This window comes from Chenopodium album, chromosome 20 (genome assembly GCF_948465745.1).
Source record: "Chenopodium album chromosome 20, dcCheAlbu1.1, whole genome shotgun sequence".
Classification (NCBI taxonomy): Eukaryota; Viridiplantae; Streptophyta; class Magnoliopsida; order Caryophyllales; family Amaranthaceae; genus Chenopodium; species Chenopodium album.
Genome location: NC_137853.1, coordinates 36,545,033 through 36,561,160, shown reverse-complemented (window position 1 = coordinate 36,561,160; position 16,128 = coordinate 36,545,033). Strand labels below are relative to the sequence as shown.

The 16,128-nt window shown below is 32.7% G+C and overlaps 2 protein-coding genes across 2 annotated transcripts; one reads left to right on the top strand and one right to left on the bottom strand.

Moving 5' to 3' along the window:
* Positions 1-549: 549 nt before the first annotated feature.
* Positions 550-5,207, bottom strand: LOC145597352 (alpha-L-arabinofuranosidase 1-like). Its single transcript, XM_081653506.1, has 17 exons — positions 4,903-5,207; positions 4,695-4,749; positions 4,318-4,520; positions 4,112-4,233; positions 3,603-3,756; positions 3,447-3,516; positions 3,208-3,353; positions 2,821-2,866; positions 2,684-2,736; positions 2,453-2,597; positions 2,248-2,366; positions 2,049-2,126; positions 1,785-1,894; positions 1,613-1,669; positions 1,301-1,502; positions 1,047-1,187; positions 550-898 (listed from the first exon to the last, which is right to left on the bottom strand). The coding sequence occupies exons 1-17, from the start codon at positions 5,092-5,094 to the stop codon at positions 758-760; spliced, it is 2,034 nt and encodes a 677-aa protein (XP_081509632.1). The 5' UTR covers positions 5,095-5,207; the 3' UTR covers positions 550-757.
* Positions 5,208-11,220: 6,013 nt separating this feature from the next.
* LOC145597354 (anaphase-promoting complex subunit 8-like) lies at positions 11,221-15,643 on the top strand. Its single transcript, XM_081653508.1, has 4 exons — positions 11,221-11,439; positions 11,907-12,216; positions 13,920-15,170; positions 15,304-15,643. Exons 1-4 carry the CDS (start codon positions 11,354-11,356, stop codon positions 15,406-15,408), a joined length of 1,752 nt encoding a protein of 583 aa, XP_081509634.1. The 5' UTR covers positions 11,221-11,353; the 3' UTR covers positions 15,409-15,643.
* Positions 15,644-16,128: the final 485 nt, after the last annotated feature.

Sequence of the window (16,128 nt, the reverse complement as noted above, 5' to 3'; positions counted from 1 at the left end):
AAGCAATTTGCTGTTAATCAATATTAATTATGATGATACAAAATTGAGCCTCTTCTCAAATAATGATCAGAATAAAAATTCAGTAAATCAACGAGGAAATTAAGCAAAAAATTGTAGCAGCGACATATCACTTAATTCAACAAACATCAGCAAAACACAATACAATTGAAGCTAAATTTTAATGAACTCAAACAAATGCCTATTTACAACAACTATTTTCATCAAAACCATAAAATACCCAAGAATTGAACAAGAAAAAATTAGAGAAAAAGGGTGAATTTCAACTAACTCTAATCAATAAACAATCAAAATTACTTAATCTTTAGAAACTCTAAAATGTTACCCATTGCCTTGAATTAGCACCAAAAATAAACCCTAAATTGAAAATATATTTTCTGCCTCTAAAATTCCCCCTAAATTTTGTTGAATTTGTGGGATTTTCCATTTTTTTAACAAAAGGATTAATACGTGTCTAAATTCATGGTTATTTAGTGTAAATGTTAGAGGTTAGATAAATATATACAAGCAAGAGAAAAATCAAATTTAATGTGATAGAAAATATCACTCCATATATATTAGAAAAAGAAATTCGAATCTATCCTTTACAATTGAAAAAATAATAGTTAACATACCCAAAAGAAATGGAAAAAGCTAGAAACTTGTTCTTAAAACAAAATCTAAAGGTAATAAATGATCAATACGTGACTAACAATGAAGTTGTTCTCTTTATTAAAGATGGAACAATGAAGTTTATTAACTATGGAATTTTAGCTGGGTTAGCTTCGAGTTTTGGAATTTCTGCGCTATTGATTAGATCAAATGCTGTAAACGAATACGGTTCGACTTCAAGAATGTCTTTTCCTACTTCGCTTTTGAGTAGAGTTGATATTGGCACCACCTAACAATCATACATTAAAAATGTTAATACATGAGCAAAAAGCAACCAAATTGGTACAAAACAAAACAATATTGATCAATATTATCCCAACCTAATTGTTAATAGGGTTTAGATCACAACTAAAACTATTATAAATTATTAGCAATACCTTTGTAGGATTATCAAAAGTATTATCATTTTGCAAATCATCACTCGTAAGCACAGTTTTCTTCCATAATTTTACCGCGTTAGGATCAATACCATCGAATGAAATCTTTAGATTTTCCGTTACATTGTTGTAGTTCACAATCTACATGAAAAGAAATATCCGAATTAGAATATAATTTATGAAATATGAATGAATTATAGTTATATAATTTATGAAATATGAATGAATTAAGTTAGAAGGTAAAATTTTATAACCTTCACGGTTATATAATTCTTTTTGTCCTGCTGATTTGTCCAACTTATTGCGGTAAGATATGTGTTCTCAGGCATGGAGTGATTGTGAAAATGGACATTCAATAGCGTCGCTCCACTTGATTCTTTGAAGAATGTTTGAACCCAATAGCTAGCAATTCCAAACACTTTGTATGTATTGAAGAAAATCGCGTCTGGATTCCATCTATCAATAAGAAATAAGAAAAAATCATTTTATGAAATTTTTGCTGTATACATAATAGTATAACTACATTGAGATGTGAATTGTAATAAATCACCAAGCTAAGTACATACGTTCTGTCATTCTGGTTTACGAAAAGTGGGGCATAGCTCACCATTTCAACAACATCGCTGCATTACGATCATTAAACATAAAATCAATTTAGATTATTTTGGTGGCCGAAATTATATAAATTGATCAAAGTACTACTTTATATAATGAATAAGCTAAGTGAGATATGCGTGCCTGTTTTTCTCTAATGAAAGCAAGAAAGCTGCTTCTGCTAATGCTGCCCCAAATGTTCCGTTCGTCATTTGATCTTTTGGGTATATCACAGCATATTCACTTACAAAAGCCTGCAAGTTATAATCACGTGTCAATAATTATTACTCCGTATTATTATTAAGTGTTGATGGTGTAACTTAAATTGTCAGTAAAAACTTAATACGAGGGTACCAATTAATAATCATAAAACCTACATAATATTTTTTTGTAGCATGTAATGCATACCTTTGGTGCAAGAGGATCCCTTCTAACCTTGCCAAATAGATGAGTGAGATTAAGCATATCCGGAATATTTGTATATCTCTGAAAGTCATGATTAGACCAACTTATTCAGATGCATGCGAAAAAGTGAAATATGCTAAATATTTTTTATCTTATTTTTGTTTAAAAAAAAAACATAGTTAATTGTTGGAAATAATATTACATGAAAATCATAAATATCAGCCGGATGATCTAAGGGCTTCTGTGTTGCATCACAATTAGAGATTACTTTGATGTCTGGATATAATTTCTTTAGGGCTTTGTAGAACTTAAGGTAATTTCCTGTAGAACAACATCAAAATAGTTAATTTATATATAATTTTTTGAGCTAGTATATATAGATACATGATAGACCAAGTAAATTGTACCTGTGTAACTGTTTAAGTCACAACCCTCATTTCCAAAAGCAATGTACTTCAATTTAAATGGGTTTGGGTGTCCCAACTTCGCACGAAGAGAACCCCATGTTGAATTCGGACTACCTCTAGCAAACTCGACACTGTCCAACATTTCCTATTTTTCCATAACAAATATTGAGTCAATTGGCAATAATATACTTGTACATAAAATCATTTTGCAATGTTATGAAGGAACATTACTTGTACAAAAGGGGCAATTAAAGAGGTATCAACTTGATCCTTGAGACCAATTCCTGCAATAAGATCCTAAACATTAGTTTCATAGAAAAGAAAATTAGCCTAAAGTGTACAAATAAAGAGTTGAACTTTTAACAAACCATTGTTAACAACCCACACAGGCTCAACATCTAGATCTTCGGCTAGCTGCAAGAAGAAAGAGATTGTATTACAATTACAAGTTATATTTTTATTATAGAAAAAAAAAATGTATTCCTGATTACGAAATTACTAGTTATATTTTGTTATAAAATTTTAACTTTTTCAGGTCCTCCCGGCCCAGGTTAGCGGGCTAGACAATTTGGAAGAGTGGGGGAAGATAAGGGAATCCCACTCCCCCAAATTGTCACTAGTGGGGATTGAACACCCAACATCATTACTTTCCTTTCCACTAGACCAGCTTAGCTTGGTATAAAATATAAAATTTATACTTAGCTTCCATTATAATGATATAAAGAAAATACAATAAATATATATTTCGTAAGTACCTGTAGATATTCAAGATAACCAAGTCCATCATCACTCCAATAATTCCAAACATCCCCAAGATGTCCGGGCCTATCTTCCCATGGACCGACTGTTTCCTTCCATCTAAAGGCATTGGTTAGAAAATTACCTTCAACGTAACACCCACCTGCATTGCAATGTTGTATTAAGTATTTTATTTAGTTTTATTCAACTTTTTAATTAAAGATATCATTATTTATCCCAAAATTATGAAAAATACCAGGAAATCTAAGGAATCTAGGCTTGAGCTTGAAAAGCATTTCTATCAAATCGTTTCGGAATCCATGGCCCTAAGCAAAAAATCAACCAATAAAAAAATTAATACGAATATTTAAAATTAATAATTAAACAAATTTAAGAAAAGAAAAAAATTCACCTTGTATGTGTCAATAGGCATAGCAGATACTTGATCAAGCCAAATAGTTCCTTTTTGACTAGTAGTGAATTGAAGTCTTGCTTTTTTATATGATCCTTTAGCTTTTAATGTGAACTCCATTTTTGTCCAATCCTTAACTTTCGTAGCATCAGCCCTACAATTTAAATAACACAACCATGAGAAAACATATGTTTATATTAAAAACATAAAATACAATAAGTCATTCATTTTGATTTGTTTTGCTTTCAAAAAAAATAAAAAATTTGATTTGTTTTGATTGAGGTCAATTTAGGTAATTGTCGGTATATATATTGAACTGAAAATTTAATCTTTAGAAGACACCAAGTCACCAACTATAAATTTATAAGTAGCCATATTAATTTTTTTTTTTTTTTTGGATCATGCCAATATGTGTACATATGATTGTACCATATATATACGAGTCAATTTAAACATATATAGTTCATTAAAAAAAAATAATGTATTATGTACAAGGTATTTGTACTTACGTAACACGTTGGAAGGCAAGTACTTGTGTTCCATCATCACTAACAAATGATATAACACCGTCAAGTGATCCAGATGATTTAACGTGAAATTCCACTTTGTAACTCTTGCCTTCTTCAATATTCTACAAAGATTTTAAACCATTTTTGGATTAGGCATTTGATCAATAAGAAATACTTGATCATATAAGAATTAAACTCTTACTTACCATTCCCCAATACCCGGGATTATAGAGTCCGACACCTCCCGGTGGACAAGTATTTTGGTCACAATATATATCCATCCGAACAGCAACGGGGTTGTTTTTGAAGCATGATGATAGCTCAGTTACTACGTATATTGCTTCATCATCTCCAATCTTACCCCAAGGACTAATTGCCGAAGGAACATAGCGACCTCCGGCTTCGAATCCTAAACATTTATGTCATCAAACATATAATTAATTAGATAATGCTAATAAAGAAAGATAAATACTAGGAAATTAATTATATACTCTATCAAATCGTTATTGTTAAGCTCAACGTAATTATAAGAAAGTATAATATAGTAATTTCAAGAGTATGTAATATAAAAGTAATTAGTCACCTCGATTGCTAACGAGCTCCGCCCATAAACCACCAGCCCCGGCATGATTGATCTCCTGATCAAGGATCGCAATTAAAAAGAAATATAACTTTCATAATAAATATATACAGCGCCATTTCTTGGCCTAGTTTATTAACATATATGAAATAAAACGGAGAAAGTAACATAAATTATAGAGTACAATAATAAAAAGAAATAAGATATATACCTCGAAAAAGATACCAAAAAAGACGGGAGATATTTGACGGCCTTTAGAAACATCCACGGAGAGGGATGCAGTGGGATATCGACTATCAATAAGGTTTAGGTCCTTATGAGCCGAGCAAACTTGGAAAATGGTTAATGCTCCAACTAATAACCAAACCATCATATGATCATAACTACGCTTAGAATAAACCATCTTGCATTGACTTCTTGTACCAAAAAATTAACTTTCTTCAACAACCTATATAGATTATATATAAGAGAAATCAGGAAATTAAACAAGAGATGAATTTGATAAAGACATAACGCTACGAATTTGTATAATTGTATGCATTTATATCATATAGTTGGTTCGATATTCAGGGAAAAGAAGATATGTAGTGTCAATGCAAAGAGCAAGTTGATGATTGTTATTGTAGCATGATAACGATTTTCATTATGGTGATGGGTCAGCGTTAAGGGCAATTATGGTATGTACATGTAAATAGTATAGTAGTGAATGCAATGCATCATATATGCCTCAAATTTTTTAATTAAACAGAATTAACCTTAATTAACTATTAGTCAAATCTTTCAAATCAATGTGTGAAATAAAAAGATTTAAGTAATAAAAGTAAATATAAAAGAAACACATACTCAACCTTAATTAACCTTAGAGTAAAAGCCGCCAACGAAATAGAGAATGAGACCAAAAAATGTAAATGAGCGTAATTTTATAAAGTAGAGAAGAAATGTTATGCTTAAAATGATATCTAAACGGAGGTATTTATAGTCTAATTTATATGTGCAAATAGTAAATTTATTTATTTGCTAATATTGGATTATAAAAAAGATAATCTCCCTTGATGTCATCATGTGTTAATTATCCAGATTGTATCACTATCCATCCAAATTATCCAACTATCCATCCAAATTATCCTTTTTTTTTTTAATTTTGAAAAAACATCCAAATTATCCTACTCTTTATTTTTAAACGGAAATTATCCTACTCAAGTAACTTGACAGCTTGCCTCAGAAAAATTAAAAAAAAATAAAATAAAATACTCTTGACAGCTTGTTACCCCATGGTTTTTAGACATATATCAAACTTGGCGATATTTATCAAACTATATTTAATCCGCTATTTAAATAATTAAATAATGAAGTAGATATTTTAAGGTCTCAAAGATAATTATGAGCTAGGCAGATAAGTTGACATGGATAAAGTAATGCTAATGTTGATATATATAGTTCGGTATTATCAAATCGTTGTAAATAATGTGTAACGGAGGTATTATATAGATTAAAATAAATTATACGGTCTATTGTTTAATTTTATCCATCATACTTCCTATCTCTAAATTGTTTTTTTTTTTAATAAACCTAACTCTAAATTGATAAAATTGGTTCAATGTATACATTATTTTGTAATACACGCATATAAATCAGCAAATGTATCCAATTTTGTGGAATTTATAATTATAATTTAATAACATGCTCATAATAAAATCCATTAATTTGAAATATTAACAATTATGAATTATTTTGAGTGATATGCACATTAATTTTGTAATTGCGTATGAATGACTTATCCGGATGAACTATTAATTGCTGATTTGCCTGATTGGATTAATGTGAGAGTATATTACGTTATCAAGGAAGATAATTGAAAATGACAATTACGATTGTGCATGTTGACAAGAGGGACTGGATACTAAATTAAATGTGCATGTTGCCAAAATGAATACAACTACGTAGGAATTAAGGAATAAATGAATAATTGGATCTCATAAAGTTCACATGCAAGTTAAGAGCATCACCAAAATTTCATAGTAATTTTTTAAGAGTGTTTAGCGAGGGATAAAAAGATAAGGAGGTGGGATAAAGATAAAGTTAAAAATGATGTTTTTCCTTATTTGATATGAGTTGATAATTACCATTTAAAAAAAAAAAGAATTGATAATTAGATTGAGATAAGTTAAAACAAAACTTAACCAAACAAGATAATCAACAAGATTTATCTTTTTACCAATTGAGTATTGGTGTAGTGGTGATTGGGACTACACTTGGTAGGGAGAACCCGTGTTTGATCCCCCACAACAACAATTGGGAGAGGACTGGAACCTAACCACCCAAAATTGATCCTCGAATCCGAATTAGCCCAAAGGGTGAACCGGGTGGAGCACCAAAAAAACAAGATTTATCTTTTACGAAGTATTTCTCAATTTTATCCCCAATCCTTATTGACCTTATACTTGCAGTGATGCAAGTAATTGTACGTGTTTCGGTCTTTTACAAACTCACAATGCTAGTTATGATGTTGTTGCCGCCTAACTACTTATTAAATAACTATGCCCCATATTATGTACTTCGTATTATCTTCATTGTTAATTTCAAATTTGAGCCAATTCTAGTAGCCGTTAGTTGGTGGGGCACAAGCAAGGCTCCCTTTGAAATTGCATGGTTATTAAGTCCGTTGTGTATGACTTATGACTGTTATGAGACGGCTAATTATACATTTCACACTTGCAGTATGACTTAATAACTACTAATCCTAGTTGCATTTTGAATGTCATGACTACATTCTTGGCTTGGCATTTTCTTTTTTCTTTAAAAACGGTACAAAAAAATAAATTGGGGACCTTTCTCTTAAAGTCATCATCATGAGTTTACATCAATACTATATACTAAAGTAATCACCAGGAATATTCTAGAATTACACGTGTCACGTTTACATTAAAAAAATTTCCGCCAAAAGCTTTTTGTTTATTATTTATTTATTATTTTTCTTAGAAAATAAAAAGATAATTGTTGAAAAAAAAATAAACAACCTTTTTCAAAAAAAAAAAATAAAAATAAAAACATATAGCCTAAATAATAGAACAATAACAACAATTTTACATAAATATAAAATATTAAAAATATACACAATCTATAAACAAATACAAACTTATAATAATATATAAAATATAATTTTTTTCCGGTGAATATCCGAGCGTTGCTCGGGCAATGAACTAGTTGATATATATACTCCCTCCGTCCCTAAATCAGTGGCCACTAATTTAGGGACGGAGGGAGTATCTGACACTGAGTACGAATAGAAAATAGCTAATCCCAATAATATAATGTGGTATATAATATGCTTCTGTGTAAAATATAAGAATGTATGTGAAAAATATTGAACTCCTAAAATCACCTTTTGAATGTATGTCATATTAGAGCATCCACAATGGCTAGCTACATGTACATGTAGCTTTGGGTTGTCTCATTATAAATCTCCAAACTACATGGTTTAAGTTACAACATGTACAATGGTAAGCTACATTCTTTTGTAATACATAAACCATGAATAAAAAAAATCAACAAACAAATGCATAAAATATATTAAACAAATAAATATAATAGCATAAGGTGGAGTGAAAAGTTCTATAGAACTATGTAGTTTGGCTTAGCTACAAGAGGTTGTAGACTTGTAGCTCCACATTGGCTAGCATGTAGCTAGCAATTATTTTAAAAGTGCTAGCAAGTCTTTATGCACAATCATTGTAGATGCTCTTAGAAAACTCCCTTATTGAGTTGTTGTTGACTTTTAGAGCTTGTTTCGATTATAATGAAAACAACTGAATTGAACTGATTGGGATAAGAAAATTGAGAACTGAACTAATTGGAGAATTGTCCTATTTTAATGACATTTATTTGTGGGTGTGGGGAGTATTAGACTAGTAAAACACACGTTGCTTGCTATTGCCTAGTGGTTGTGCACGTTTTGGGCCGTTTTTGTTGAAAATTATATTGGTTGTGCATGGAATATCATGCTTGTTATTTATTAGCTTAATTGAACTATGAATATTCTAGGCACACTTTGCATGGCCCAAAATCTATTTTAAATATACAGGTTTTGGTTTTTTTTTTTTTTTTTAGTTGTAATATTTTTATTTTCACGCTTGTCGATGCATATTTTTAATCGTTAATATCTTTAATTACCAATATGTAAAGATTATAAATTTAGATATTAAAATTGTATAAATCAAGACGAATTCCACATGACTATATTTTTACTTAAGTATACATCGTCATAGCTAGTGAAAGTTGATTCCACATGACTAGTCAAAGTGAAACACATGAATAGTGTAAAAGTCAAACTGTTGCAGCTATAAAAAAAACGGAGGAAGTATAAATAATTTGAATTTTTCTAGGCACACTTTGCTCCTTTCTTTCTTTAATGTAATTTTATTTGATTTCCCTTAAAGAAAAAAAAAGGTAATTTTAATTGATACTTAAATAAAAATTTGAGACGGGTTGGGACGGGATTAGACGAGTCATGGATTGGTGTGGATATTGATGGTGGGGCAGAGGTTGTTTTAGATTTGTAATTGTTTGGGGCGAGGATGGAAATAGGGATAAATATATAACATGTAGGCAGGGGTGAGAACGAGAAGACCAACATTTGCACCGTCCTATTAACTACGTGAGTTTCACACGATAAATATATAATTATATCAAATGAAAAACTCGTATTATATTCTAGATAAGAAATGCATAAAGGAACTAATCTCCCTAGAGATCTTTCAAATATTATAAGGACATATATCATGTTCCCAAAAATATATCTAATGTAAATTATACGAGTAATGAGTACAAATATAAACAACATAACATAATTGACAAATCTAACTTTAGGTATACCCGAAAATAACCATTTTCTTAACTTCCTATGGAGGTTTGTAGTGCAATTTTATTATAAAAAAAAGGAAAAATTACCGGGAATAATCCGACCTTTCGCTCATTCGCTCAAAATAATCCCACCTTTAATAACAATCTGCTTAAAATGGTCCTATCCGATTATTTAACTTGTTATAACAGGTTATATGACACGTGTTGACATCTGATTGGTCAAAAAATTAAATTTAAATTTAAAAAATTAAATTTTTTGTAATTAATAAAAAATAATAATTAACTAATCAATAAACCACCAGCAACCCAACCACCCTCCACGGCTGCCCCACACCCACATGCCCGAACCCTTGCCTGCCCTCCAACGTCGGAGCGGCGCGCCAAACACCTCCCCCTGAACCGTCGACCCTCTTCCCCTCCCCCTGAACCACTAAACTACCCTCGAAAAACCCATTCCCCCTTACTTGTCGGATTCCAGCCTCATCCCAATTCCAGCAGTGAAAGATTGTTCTTCAACGGCAATGATAGGAAGAGTAGCACGACGCTCGTCAAGGAGAGCAACGACAACGGAGGTGGGTTTGGAGGAGGTGGATGTTGCAGCCATTAGAGGTGGTGGAAGAGAGAACAAGAGAATTAGGGTTTGCTACCCTCAAGGAAAGAACGAAGAAGGTTAGCGGCGATGAGGAGGTTGGAGGGAAAGTGGGGCTGGGGACGTGTGGCTGTGGTTAGGGGATCAGTAGCTGGGGAAGGGAGAAAAGTGGCTGCGACTGGGGGAACAGTGGCTGGGGGCTGTTGGTACTGAATAGGCTACCGGTCACTTAGGACTATTTTAAGCGGATTGATATTAAAGGTCAGATTATTAATAATCGAAAGGTGGGATTATTTTGGGTCGATGAGCCAAAGGTCGGATTATTCCCGACAATTTATACAAAAAAAAATTAATGCGGAGTATTCATTATTAAATACATGCAAAAACCCTAGCTAGCTTAGTACTCTCGTATTAAATTACTCATGATCTATTAAGTCATTTTACCCTAATACACAAATCATAATTACAATTATACATGCCATCAAGCTAAGGGACCTAGTAATGGAGTGAAGAGTCATGGGGCGGGATTAGATGAGTCATGGGGCGGAGAAGGTGGAAATTAGATGGGTCGTTGGCGTGGATATCGATGGTTGGGTAGAGGTTATTTTAGATTTGTAATCGTTTGGGGCGAGGATGAGAATAGAGTTAAAAATATTACGGAGTAGGTGGGGAACTGGGGATGAGAACGGGAAGACCAACATCCACATTGTCCCATTAACATCGTGAGTTTCACACGATAAATATATATTTTATTTTCATTTCAAATGAAATATTATATTCTAGATGAAAAATACAGAAAAGGAATCAAAGAAGCATAAATGATCTCTCTAGAGAGCTTTCAAATATTCTAAGGACCTAAATCATGCTCTCGAAAATATATCTAATGTAAATTAACTAAATTATACGAATAATGAGTATGTGTTGCAAATAATAGTTAACGGAGGAAGAAACATAATTGACAAATCTAAATTTAGGTATACCCGAAAAATAACCGATGTTCCTAACTTCCTATGGAGTGTAGTATGTAGTGTACTTTCATTTATAAAAAAATAAATGTAGAGTAACGGAATATAGAAATTTGAATCAAAAAAACCTGACAGACAGACGTTAAAATTCAAAAAATCAAAAGGCAAGGCGCGGCCGTCAATGGTTGCTCAGTCCCTTCACTCTCTTTTTGTGTTTATCAAATCAAACAATCATTCAAAATTAAATCATGGATTCCAAAGATAATTGTCGAAATGAACTCCGAATTGCAATTCGTCAACTCACAAATCGTGGTCTCTATTCCCCTTCCAGATGGTCAGTTTCCCCTCTTTCTCTCTTAATTTCTTCAATTGACAATTTTTGGGTGAATTTCTGGGGTTAGGATCTTCATGGGTATATCCAATTCAGTGCAAGATTTGATTTTTAGTGTAATTTGATTGATTTTAATTGGTTTTAGTACTATTCTTTACTGGGTGTGGTTTGAATTTCATAGATCTTATATTTGAATTCAAATTTCTTGTTATTTGATTGCTTGAAAATCGATAAATTGATTGTTCTTGGTTAACTTCTGGTTTTTTTTTTGAAAATTTTTATGTGGGGTTCTTGAATTTTTGGAGTTTTCTGTCTCTTATGGGTTTGCCCACCATCTGTTCGACGAATTTCCTCTGATTAGAAGGGTTCTAGCTCTTGGATGTTCTGTGTAAACTTGCTTACATGATCAAATTATTAAAAAAGGAACTAAATTTGGTATTACTGTGGATTTGGCATGATAATTATTCCAGGGCAGCTGAACAATTGCTAGGTATTGAGCAAGACCCTGCAAAGTTTACACCTTCTCATACTCGATTTCAAAGAGGTAGCTCTAGCATTCGTCGTAGATTTAAAACCCATGACCCTACTTCAACGCCTAGTCCTAGTGTTTCCTTTGTCTCTACACCAATGCCAGAGGAGGATGATGATGTTGTGGATAGTGATTTCTACCTTTTGGCCAAGTCGTACTTCGATTGTAAGGAGTTCCGGAGAGCTGCCCATGTACTTAGAGACCAAGTTGGACGGAAAGCTGTGTTCTTGCGATGTTATGCCTTGTACTTGGTATGCTTTGCTCCCTATCTTTTAGCTTTATGATTTCTGTTAGTGTAAGCTATTGCACAAATATTATACTGTATGAGTTTAGTAATCAACTTTGCTTGTGATATATTATTTCTTGACTCCTCGGTTTTGAATGGTTATGTAGCAAGTTATTTGAGACATCTAAAGTACTTGAAGTTTAATAGACATATATTGCAGTGACAATTGGTGTATATTATTAGGCCTTAAATTGGAGACCTTACATAATTTGTATGAGCTCAAATTCGTTTGTTTGTAGCAAAGGTAGTATAAGATGAGTTTGTGAACATGCACTTCCTTCTCTTAAAGCACTAAAGAGCACTGAGCTATTGGCAGGCTAGTAATTTATATAACAGCATTATATAGGGTGCCACAGTTAATGGTATGTGGTGCAGAGTTAAAATTGTAAGATTATTTCTTGTTTTTTCTTGAGGAATGATTCAACAGAAGAATGTATGCGAGTGGAGTATGTAGAATATTTGTGGATCCTTGGGTTTATGAATTTGATGCTGTTGAAGTTGTAGATTAGACATCGTGATAATTGATACTGGCTGCTATGTTGAGGCATTGTTCTATAAATAGGTGAGCAGGCTGCAGTTGGGATTTTGGTTTACTCGTATTTATTATGTTGATTAAGGAAAGCATGTCTACTGGACATTTTATATGTCCAATTTCAATAAAGTATATCCATTTCCAACGAAATTGCAAGGATGAATATTTGAAAATCGTTACTTTTGGTTGCAAGGGACAGAATTGTCCTCGTTTGGTTGATCTCTTCTTCTTTATCATGAAGTAGGCCTTTCTAATGAAAGTTTGCTAGTAAACAGATTGTCCATTAAGATTGTACCCTTCCTGCCATCCATATAATAATCTTAATAAGCAAACTGCCAAAGATTCTAGAGAGCCACTAGTGCAATGGATAGTATGGAGTATATTTCTATGACATGTCAATTATGATAATGAACCTCAAAACAAGTGAAATAAGTTCCAGTCTGCTGATAAATTTAGTATGTATTGAAATTTTGAAAGAGACTCCTTTCCTTTAACTAGATCCATTAAATTGGGTATGCACCTGTAACTCTTCAAGTCTGCCACCAAAATTGGGGCTATGGGGATACTGAAGATTGAAAACAAGTTTACATACTTGATTCTCTTATGCAGATCAATCAAATTATTTACCATTACAAAACCTATATTTTGTATTCCAAAATCTGAACACTTGAGTACAGCGATCAGGACCATGGTTTGAGAAGTTTGCTGCTCGGATACTAGATCTAATATATATGGACAAACAAATATGGCAGTGTTAATTATACGTCTCATTGCTAAATAGTTGGATTATGTCAGTTTGTATTTGTTGTGTAATTGCTTTCTATGTTTTGTCTATTATCATCTCACACTCATTTATATTGTGTAGAAGTAGATGCATAAATCAAGCCTCTCCTAGTATTCTCAAAGTCACTAAGGCTCTGTTCTCCTTAGCATATGATTGCGGAGTTTAACTCAATTTTTTTTTAACTTTACTTAATTTTGCTGAAATTTATATTAATAAGCCTAATTTAGGATGAAGCCTTGTCTAGACCTCCCATACCTCTCAACACTGGGATTTGACTCTTTTTTTTTTTTTTTTATTATTTATTCAACTCAATTGAGTGACTTCTTAATTTGTTTTTTAATTTTTTGTAAAGGCAGGGGAGAAGCGGAAGGAAGAAGAGATAATAGAGCTGGAGGGGCCTTTAGGTAAAAGTAATGTTGTGAATCGCGAATTGGTTTCCCTTGAAAGGGAACTATCCACGCTGCGGAAAAGAGGTGTTCTGGATCCATTTGGGATGTACTTGTATGGTCTAGTGTTAAAAGACAAGGGAAATGAGAACCTTGCTTGTGCTATCCTCGTGGAGTCTGTAAATAGCTATCCATGGAATTGGAATGCATGGTTGGCATTGCAATCACTCTGCACTGCCGTTGACATGTTAAACAGTCTTAATCTCAATAACCATTGGATGAAAGACTTTTTTCTTGCTAAAGCTTATGAAGAACTCAGGATGCACAAGGAATCCTTGGATAAATACGAGCAGCTCCAGAAAACATTTTCATTTAGCAGCTACATACAATCTCGGATGGCTAATGTGCAGTATCATTTAAGAGAATTTGAACAGGTAGAAGTCATCTTTGAGGAGTTATTAAGAAATGATCCATACCGAATTGAAGACATGGACATGTTTTCTAATGTGCTTTATGCAAAGGAAGCGTTCTCATCCCTCAGCTACCTAGCCCATAACGTATTCTTGACTGACAAATATCGTCCTCAATCATGTTGCATAATTGGTAATTATTACAGTTCCAAGGGCCAACATGAGAAATCAGTTTTGTATTTCAGGAGGGCTCTCAAGTTGGACAAAAATTATTTATCCGCCTGGACTCTAATGGGCCACGAGTATGTTGAGATGCAGAACACAGCAGCCGCAGTGGATGCCTATCGTAGGGCAGTAGACATAAATCCATGTGATTATAGAGCGTGGTATGGATTAGGGCAAGCCTATGAAATGATGGTAATGCCTCATTACGCTCTATATTATTTCAAAAAATCTGTTTTCCTGCAGCCAAATGATCCGAGATTGTGGATTGCGATGGCTCATTGTTATGAGAGTGACCATTTACGTATGTTTGAGGAGGCAATTAAATGTTATAAACGAGCTGCAAATCGCCAAGACACTGAGGCGATTGCTATTAACAGATTGGCAAAACTATATGATCAGCAAGGGCAGCATGCAGAGGCTGCATTTTACTACAAGAAAGATTTAGACAGAATGGAGGCAGATGAAAGGGAAGGACCAAACTTAGTTGATGCTTTGATGTTCCTTGCTAAATATTATAGAGCCCAGAAAAGATTTGAAGAGGCAGAGATCTATTGTACCCGATTGTTGGATTACACAGGACCTGTGAGTTATCCTAACATCCAAGTCCTAATATACTTTAACAATAATTTTGGTTGATTAGTTTGCTAATTTCTCAGCTCGAATCAGCTTTATAACATCTGACCATGTTTTTTTCCCTCCCTTTCTAATATTGCAGGAAAAGGAAACAGCAAAGAGTTTACTTAGATCTATGAAAATGGCGCAATCTGGTTTCCCGTCCATGGATGTTGAGCATTTTCCACCACACGGCTCTCATTCCTGAATGCAGACTGTGTATGTATGTTGGCAAAGCTTCTTTTGCTGTACACAATCATTCTGTATATGCATGGAGTAATTTAATTCATGGTAGATGGAATCTTACAATTGAATTTTGTAATTTGTAGTCTATAGAAGTAGCTTTATTAGGACCTTAACATTATTTGGACAGTTTAATTATGATATTTTCTTCTTCTTCCTCCCCAAGGCTAGGAGTCAAAGTTTGGATCTACTTCATTGACTTCAAAAGTCAGAGGATTTCAAGTGTCTGAAAAAATCTTTCAAAGAATTATATGAATAGTAAAAAAATGGAGGGAATAACAGTTTTTGTGAATTTGTGTGGCTTCTAAAGTCTATTACATTTGGATAAAAATGGTCTGAGAAAATTAAGTTTATTGATAAATTCCTATAGAAGATGGTTTGACAAATAGTTATCTGTTGATTTAGCACAGAGTGTTATTTATTTATTTTTTAATTTTTTTCTTTTTTTGAATGAATAGCAAAGAGTGTATTTGGTGAAGGTAAAAGGTACTGTAACATTATTGGCCATTTAAAGAAAATCATTAATGATTAATTAAGAGAAAAAAAAAACTTTCACATTATTATCTTGGTGCTTCTGTGACTAAATATTATGTATCCTTTTATTTATTTAATGGAAAGTAGTTTTGTTTTTGAAAAAAATATACTTGTCGAAAATTAGGACTATATATAAGGTAGGGTTTGAAGT

What these genes read in the sequence shown, in the direction of transcription:
- LOC145597354 (XM_081653508.1), top strand. Translation starts at nt 11,354, where the DNA reads ATGGATTCCAAAGATAATTGTCGAAATGAACTCCGAATTGCAATTCGT. An exon ending in CTCTATTCCCCTTCCAGATG is followed by an intron (nt 11,440 to 11,906) that starts GTCAGTTTCCCC and finishes TAATTATTCCAG; the next exon opens with GGCAGCTGAACAATTGCTAG. An exon ending in TGTTGGATTACACAGGACCT is followed by an intron (nt 15,171 to 15,303) that starts GTGAGTTATCCT and finishes CTAATATTGCAG; the next exon opens with GAAAAGGAAACAGCAAAGAG.
- LOC145597352 (XM_081653506.1), bottom strand. Translation starts at nt 5,094, where the DNA reads ATGGTTTATTCTAAGCGTAGTTATGATCATATGATGGTTTGGTTATTA. An exon ending in ATCCCGGGTATTGGGGAATG is followed by an intron (nt 4,234 to 4,317) that starts GTAAGTAAGAGT and finishes AAATCTTTGTAG; the next exon opens with AATATTGAAGAAGGCAAGAG. An exon ending in TAATTGCCCCTTTTGTACAA is followed by an intron (nt 2,598 to 2,683) that starts GTAATGTTCCTT and finishes ATGGAAAAATAG; the next exon opens with GAAATGTTGGACAGTGTCGA.